The following is a 7,572-nucleotide window of genomic DNA, read 5'->3' on the forward strand; positions in this document are numbered from 1 at the left end:
TAACCGTTTAACTGTGTTAGTTCATGCTAAATTATTCAAATGAAAAACTATTTTAGACTGAAGATGATATCCTGCTGAAACCGGAACTTGATGATCTAGCCGCACGGTATCCGGATCGGTTTAAATTGTGGTATACTCTGGACCGCCCCAAACCGGACTGGAAGCAGGGCAAGGGTTTCGTTACCGACGAAATGATTAAGGAGCACTTGTTCGAACCATCCCCAACCACACTGGTGCTGATGTGTGGCCCTCCTCCGATGGTCAACTATGCCTGTATTCCAGCATTGGAAAAATTGGGCTATCCAACGGATCGTAACTTTGCGTACTAAATATCAATTTTTGTATCACTAATATCTTTCGGAGAACATCGAAAAGACATTGTTTGTAGCTTCTACAATGAGACCAAGTAACTGCATTTCCTTTCGTTCATCTGTTGGCACTACCATAGTTTCTAAGAAGTCATCGTTGTCAATGTCGCGCAACTGTTATTGTTGTTTGCCGTCGCCTGGCCTTAAAGTGTCGAAACTGAAACTGAATTCCTGAAAGATGGTGAGGAAAACCTTACTACCGATACTACGATTCCTACGGCCAAGATATTTATCTGTATAGCGTTTAGAGTCGCTGTCTAAGACAATGGATTTAAAGTAACTAATACGAAGAAATGTGTGAAATTTCTGAAGCAGAATGCTTCTTAAATATATGCGTAGTATAACACTTCTATTTAATTAAAATCTGCATCCGAACTTCAGTAATTTTTTGAACTAATAAGAGGTAATAGTTTGGGGATTTGCATCTCGGTCAAATAAAGACATAATCTTATTCTAATTTACTACCAAAATTACGTTGTTTGGGCAATCGTACTGGCACACTTATAACATGGTAGAAGTTCTGATAAACTGTTAGGAACAAACGAAAACTAATGGTTTCATTCACCTTTATTCTGAATAACGACGTATCGTTTTTTCGATCGCTAGCAAAATCAAAGGTAGCTAGGATTCTACCGAACCATATTCGATCGATAAACCAATACGTCGTTATTTAGAATAAGGGCGAATTCAAATTTCATTGCTATGCAATGAGCAAATTAATGCCAGTTTTTTGATTCAGTATATTTAAAGAAATGTTCCCCGTGAACGTTAGCACAACCTTGAGACATATTGAATGATGCTGTCACGGTCCCAGGGCTTGTTTGTATCCTTACTCAATTGTGAAAGATGCACACTAATTGTACCATACAAATTATTTCCACTTTCAAAATTGTAGATTGAGTACAAAATCAAGCTATATTTAGTAAGTATAAGCTATATTTCATATCTTCTTAAAATATTTCCGCGACGCATTTGCACATGGTAAAAGGATCAATGCACAATTTCTGACATACGCCACTCTTCAGTTGGTCAACATAGACTAGTTCGTCTGGTGAGCAATAGAAATAAATTTCTTCAGCTTGCAGTTTTTTATAGTTGATGATCAAATATACTCACATTAGTAATAGTGGTCGTCAAATAGTGAGATAACTAAGCCCTCACAAGTTCTTATCCCATGCTTCCCTGTGTGGCTATGATGAAATTTAGTCAATAGAACGGCGTCGACTGGATGCTATCGCCTTCTGCGTTAGTAGCAGAATGAGAGGGCGCGAAATAGCTTGAAAGTTAAAGCCCATTTTAAAGTGCAATTTTAATCATAGTATATTACAACATATTATATATATATATATATATATATATATATATATATATATATATATATATATATATATATATATATATATATATATATATATATATATATATATATATATATATATATATATATATATATATTTATTATTGATATTATTATTACTATTATTATTATTTAAAGTACTGCTACGAAAGACGAGCATCACTTTGGAAGCTTTGTGTTTCTCCCTGAAGGTCTGAAATGAGTAAGACGCGCCCTTCTAACAAATAAACCATCAGGCAGATTTAAGCTGGTACAGCGAAATTCTTTATTATATGGCTGGATGTTCTAGCTGAAAGCCGCCGGGTCCTCAAACCCCATTTTGGCCTTCTTAACAGCAGTTATATGAAAGCTATCTGATAATCAAATTCGGATCTACTGTAAGTCTACCCGCATACACTGATTATGTCTTGAACTGATGGTAGCTTCCCACATACATACATGTTTTGAGGAAAGGTTGGGGTTGATAACATCCATTTGATCGTATGCCTCCATACTAGTTATGTTCTCAAACGAAACATGATTCTTTGCGCGATCCAAAATAGCACCACTTACAAAAAATTCGATGAGACTGAGAGGTGTGTTATTCCACGATAGTTCCCCACGTTACTTTGAATTTTCGAAATTACTTTGAGTTTGGCTCCAAACGAAAACGCCACTCAATTTATTTCGACCGATGGTTTACAGTTACTCCATTCACTTTCAGAGTTGTATCAAACAGAAACAAAATTCTATTTCAAAATGAGTTCAGTAATTTATTTTTGTCATACTTAAAAATAGTTTCGTTATATTTTTGATTTTCTTGTTCTATATTGGAATGTTTCTCCGGAAGTTGCAATAACTCCTTCTTTAGTCTGATTTTATTACTAGCAAACAGTTTGACGTGGTCGAGAAAATTACATGACTAATGATGTATCTAAGGCACGGGTTGGTTTATACTTCTATACATAAAAAATGGACGGATGTGTTATCTACTAGATCAACATACTTTGACAAGAAGTTCCAGAATATAATTTCTTGGTTAGTTGAATTTAAAAACCGAAGCGGCTCATAACATTTTCCATCTAAGCGCAAAAAAGAGGCCTGCCAACACAGATGCGCCCATCATCCAAACGAGCGATTGTCTACCAGGAGCTTTGTTGCACCGGTGGTCCAGAAAGCAGAAACAAAAAGTTGTGCTAGTATAGTAATCACGTCGTACGTCCAACTGTTTGATTGAATTATTTACATAGTGAGCCAACTGTTCATCTTTGGCCGATTTATAGCATCCTTCGTACTTATCTGCTGGAATATCGGTTCGAAAGCCTTGCAATGCGCTCAAACAGTCCCGGGTAATAGTTTCCGTAGCTACAAGTTTAGCATGCATTTAATCGTTACCATCAGAACAATAAATATAAACTTACTTCCTTTTCGTTCGATCACTTTCACGCATATATCATCGTCTTCTGGGCAAGGATCGCCCAGGTAGCCTATACCACGCCAATTAAATTTGTCGCCACAGCCTGGTGTAGCTGACGTGCATCGGTAGCACCAAATTGCTGTACCTGAACGGGATCAAGACAAGCAAAATTAAAAACAGATAGCTATGGTTCAACACTTTCGGAACCTTTTTCAAATGTTCCCAGAAATACTAGCAATGGAATAATCAGATCCTTAGCACGCATTTTTGAAGTACTGATCAGGAATAATAAAACACGCGAGTTTATGATGAACAACTGAAAATGGTATTATTGAAATCTAGCGGAATGTAAACACGCCCAGTCCAAGTAATTGATTCTCTTGGCGTTTTGTTTGCGTCTTGTTTATGGCATGTTACTGACTCATGGTTGCTATAAAATGCACGGTTAAAATAAAATACCCATTTATAGGTAGGGAAGACTTCACACATTTCAGTACCGTGAGGGTTCAGTGAAAGTGCCTTCAGTGCGCCGTCAGTGTTCTTTTTTTTATCGGAACCCTTCCGTTTCGTTTCCGTGCTGTTTCTGTTCCGGCACAGCCAATGCAATGACATACCGACTTCAGTGAAAATAAAAAATATCGGTGACGACGAATTTGAGTTTGCCGGACGGACGCTACACTGACAGCGAGCTGCACTGAAACGGCAAGGTGCCGGATAGGTGTGAATGCGCGCATAGATAACGAATGAAATAACATCAGTATCCGTGCACGGTGTCGTGCCGGCACTGAACCGGACCGGATATGTGTGAATAGTCCTTAAATATTTAATAATCCAGCAATTAGTTTGATCCATGGATTGACTTTGTAAACGCGCTTTCATGTGACAGACAGACAAAAGCCGTTCGTTTTTCTCTGAACTTAGTTTAAATATTCTAATTTTTTGGGTATATCTGATTTTTGTGCATTGTAACGGTCTGATCAGTGCTTTTAAATTTCTATTTCGTGCTGAATCTAGTGAATATTGAACTGTTTCGATTACATGGAAAATAAAATTCTTGTTGCATCTCGAAAATGAATAGTCTGTGCGGGGCTTAATCGGACAAAATAAGAGGGGCTCAATTAGACACATAATTTTCGATTTGAAATTTGTAACTCAGGAAAAAATATTTGAAATTTTATAATGATATCGTTCGGCACGTCTGTAACGACATGGCACTTCGGTGCCAATTAAAAAAGTGTTTTGCATATTGTTACGTATCGTTTTTGTCTATACACTCCTGGTGGCTGCTTTACAGCACCGGACCACCAGTTCAGGGTCGTTTAACTTTTGGTCTCCTGGAGAATCTTCACTTCGCTATATTTTTTGGGCGGACTTTCTTCCCCACCTGTGGCCACTGAGTAAATCGTTTCGGCGGAAACAAGTAACAATATAAAACAAAATGGACGACACAGCTTGTATAAAAAGAAAGACCGTACAATTTTTAACTTTTAAACACTATATTCTACATACACGGAAAATTAAATAGACAGAATGTCTTTATTGTTACTTGCGCTTTTTTCCGATCGATATTTTGTTCTCGACGCTCCGTTGCGGCCGTGATGCACGTTGGTCGACTTGATGGTTCCTGGCGACGACGAGCGAGGCGGCACTAGCTCCGGGGGCGATGAATCAGCAACGAATCAGTATCCAGATGCTGCAGCAACTTGGCCTATATGGAACGGAGGCCTGCGTTTTGTACACAACCCGGAGAGTGGTACCGTGCACTATATTTACGTTTTTCGGTTAACGTAAAAAAGAAACCTGAAGGCACACACGTCGGACTAGCAGCATACTTATCGATATTTATTACTGATCCCTTTGGATCCACTTTGAATTTATCGATGAAGAACTTCTGAAACGGATTTGATCCATTTGGATCGACTTCCACTAACTTTTTGTTCTGCTAATGACACGCACTGTCACATTGGTTTGTGACCGCTGCTACGATCATCACTCTACCGGGCTGGTAATATACTCGAGAGCCCGCAATGGTTTTCCCGCGGGTTTTATAGGCTGGTTGTCCGGTTTCCATCGCATACCCACCGCCACCCTCAAAGCATGCCACCCCGCATATTATGTTGCGATGATGACGATGATGACGATGATGACGACGATGACAGTGTGCAGACAGATGACGGTTACAATAATTTATCGTTTTATTATGGTTGGTGTCATGAACTGTGTATTTGAATTTTAGTACTTTTATAAGTGTGTTTTCTATTTTGTTTCCTTTCGCCGAAATAATCAAACACTCAAACGAAAAGTTAATGAAATAATCATAATTTATTAAATAAATTTGTATAAAGAAATATATGAACTTACGAATGTAAATAAATGAATAATATAAATAAATAAATAGTGTAAATAAATGATTGTAAATATATAAATACACAATAAATAAATGTAAATAAATAAATAATAAATAGAATAAATAAATAATAAATAGGATAAATAACTAATAAATAAATAAATGGAAATAAATAAATAAATCAACAAAACCCTACTTTTGACACCAACCTTTGCTATTGAGCAGAACTTAATCGTGACTCAAACATGTAAACACGGAGTATGAACGCGATTGACGTTTAAATTCTACTCAGACATTTACTGACAATGAAATAAACAAAAATATACAATATTTGAAAAACATATACAAGCTGGACTCAGTGACCAAAGGAACAACATTGTGAACAAAGAATAACAGGTCACAATTTTCCCCGACTCGGTTTAAAAAAAAACCGTAGGTTTTTTTTTCGAACAAAAGTCGACTTCTAATGCGACTACTTCTTCCTTAGTACCAGTTTCAATTCCGAGGGATGATTTTTCCAAAGGCCAGAGGAGCTCTCTCTCCCGGAATTGTATGCTTCTAAAGCAGTGAGCCTGTCCATTTTCAGTCTCGTGCTCTTGCCGAAATATTTGTCAAAATCAGGTGCGATATGTACCATCCATCATTCCAAAAACAACTGCGAAAGTGTAGCTGTCGAAACTGTTTAATATGCGTCAGAATTTGAGACGGTCTTTGCATTGGTAGAGCAGAAATATTGATCGGAAACACAACAAATAACAGAAACTGTCCGGAAGAAAAACAGACTAAATTTCACATTTTCTCCCCTTTTTCACTGCCACGAGAACGACGCTCGGACAAAACACCACTACTGTCACAAGAACGACGCTTGGACAAAACTACACTACTGTCACAAGAACGACGCTTGGACAAAACACCACTACTGTCACAAGAACGACGCTTGGACAAAACTACACTACTGTCACAAGAACGACGCTTGGACAAAACTATACTACTGTCACAAGAACGACGCTTGGACAAAACTACACTACTGTCACAAGAACGACGCTTGGACAAAACTATACTACTGTCACAAGAACGACGCTTGGACAAAACAATATTACTGTCACAAGAACGACGCTTGGACAGAATATTTTTAACCTAACTCATTCGTACGTCACATTCATTCAATTTCATTCATTTTCATTCATTCTCAGTCACACTAACATTCATAAATTTTACTCAATCGCACTCACTTTCAGATTGCATACTCATTCATATTCATGACACGCATACTACCTTAAACTAATTAAAACTTATATCATGGACGTCCTTAATTTTAATATTTTTCTTTTCGACTCTTTCCGAAGAGTCGAAAAGATACATAATTTTTACGAAATGTTTCACTCATTACGTACTTCTATTACTCGCTCAACTTGTGAGAGAAAATCGATTGAAGCTACGCAGAATGAAACCATTTACGTTGAGAGTGTACAGTTGGCATCTAATCGGCGGGCAAACGTTATCCCGCCAACTTAGATACCACCCTGTCGTATGTTTGTTTATTTTCCGATCTGTCAGTTCTGCTCGTACATTACTGACCACTTATAGAAAATAACGAAAAGTGATACGAGTTTGGATGGATACAGGATACAGGCAAAGACATCATATTAACAAGATATCCAGCTCTCACATTTCCCGAACAAATCATTGGCAACATCCTTTTTTGCGAGCATGTCGCCCCCAGACGAGCCCGCATCGAATCTTATACATAGAAGTAGGGGAGAAAAATGTCAAATTCGTGCGCGCCAAAATAGCAGGGTTGCGCACCCATACAATTGACATGATATGTTGAATGTGATGCCGTGCGATGGCGTTGCTGAACTGAAGATTGACTTCGCTCCAAGCTGACAGGGTCTGATACAGGTAAGTATTTTGTTTATTTATGCTAATTTGTTTTTATTTTCAGAGTTTGGAGACAGTGTTGCCTTTTTTTTTGGGAAAAGGATGGATAGCAGACGCGAAAATCCTTAATATCTCCAAAGACGGTATTTTGAAGAATATATATTATCTTCGCGTTAGCGAAATTAAAATGGTAAGTAGAATCCAGTATAACATTTTGGTTAAT

The 7,572-nt window shown here is 37.7% G+C and overlaps 2 protein-coding genes across 4 annotated transcripts in view; one reads left to right on the forward strand and one right to left on the reverse strand.

The window, feature by feature from the left end:
- Positions 1-714, forward strand: part of LOC131435035 (NADH-cytochrome b5 reductase 2) — a 37,896-nt gene extending 37,182 nt beyond the window's left edge. For all 3 annotated transcript variants that reach the window (XM_058602499.1, XM_058602501.1, XM_058602502.1), the window contains one exon: positions 57-714. In XM_058602499.1, the coding sequence (XP_058458482.1) occupies positions 57-329 (273 nt within the window). In that variant the 3' untranslated portion in view covers positions 330-714. The remainder of the gene's footprint in view (positions 1-56) is intronic.
- Positions 715-2,457: 1,743 nt separating this feature from the next.
- LOC131435783 (uncharacterized) lies at positions 2,458-3,523 on the reverse strand. Its single transcript, XM_058603978.1, has 3 exons — positions 3,329-3,523; positions 3,126-3,266; positions 2,458-3,069 (listed from the first exon to the last, which is right to left on the reverse strand). Exons 1-3 carry the CDS (start codon positions 3,384-3,386, stop codon positions 2,771-2,773), a joined length of 498 nt encoding a protein of 165 aa, XP_058459961.1. The 5' UTR covers positions 3,387-3,523; the 3' UTR covers positions 2,458-2,770.
- Between the last annotated feature and the right edge of the window lie 4,049 nt (positions 3,524-7,572).

This window comes from Malaya genurostris, chromosome 3 (assembly GCF_030247185.1).
Source record: "Malaya genurostris strain Urasoe2022 chromosome 3, Malgen_1.1, whole genome shotgun sequence".
NCBI lineage: Eukaryota > Metazoa > Arthropoda > Insecta > Diptera > Culicidae > Malaya > Malaya genurostris.

Bases quoted from the DNA above. Each gene is read 5' to 3' on its own strand.
- LOC131435783 (XM_058603978.1), bottom strand. From the start codon at position 3,386: ATGCGTGCTAAGGATCTGATTATTCCATTGCTAGTATTTCTGGGAACA. The intron at 3,267-3,328 runs GTTCCGAAAGTG...GATCCCGTTCAG, and splicing joins TCTGGGAACATTTGAAAAAG to GTACAGCAATTTGGTGCTAC. The intron at 3,070-3,125 runs GTAAGTTTATAT...CTAAACTTGTAG, and splicing joins AGTGATCGAACGAAAAGGAA to CTACGGAAACTATTACCCGG.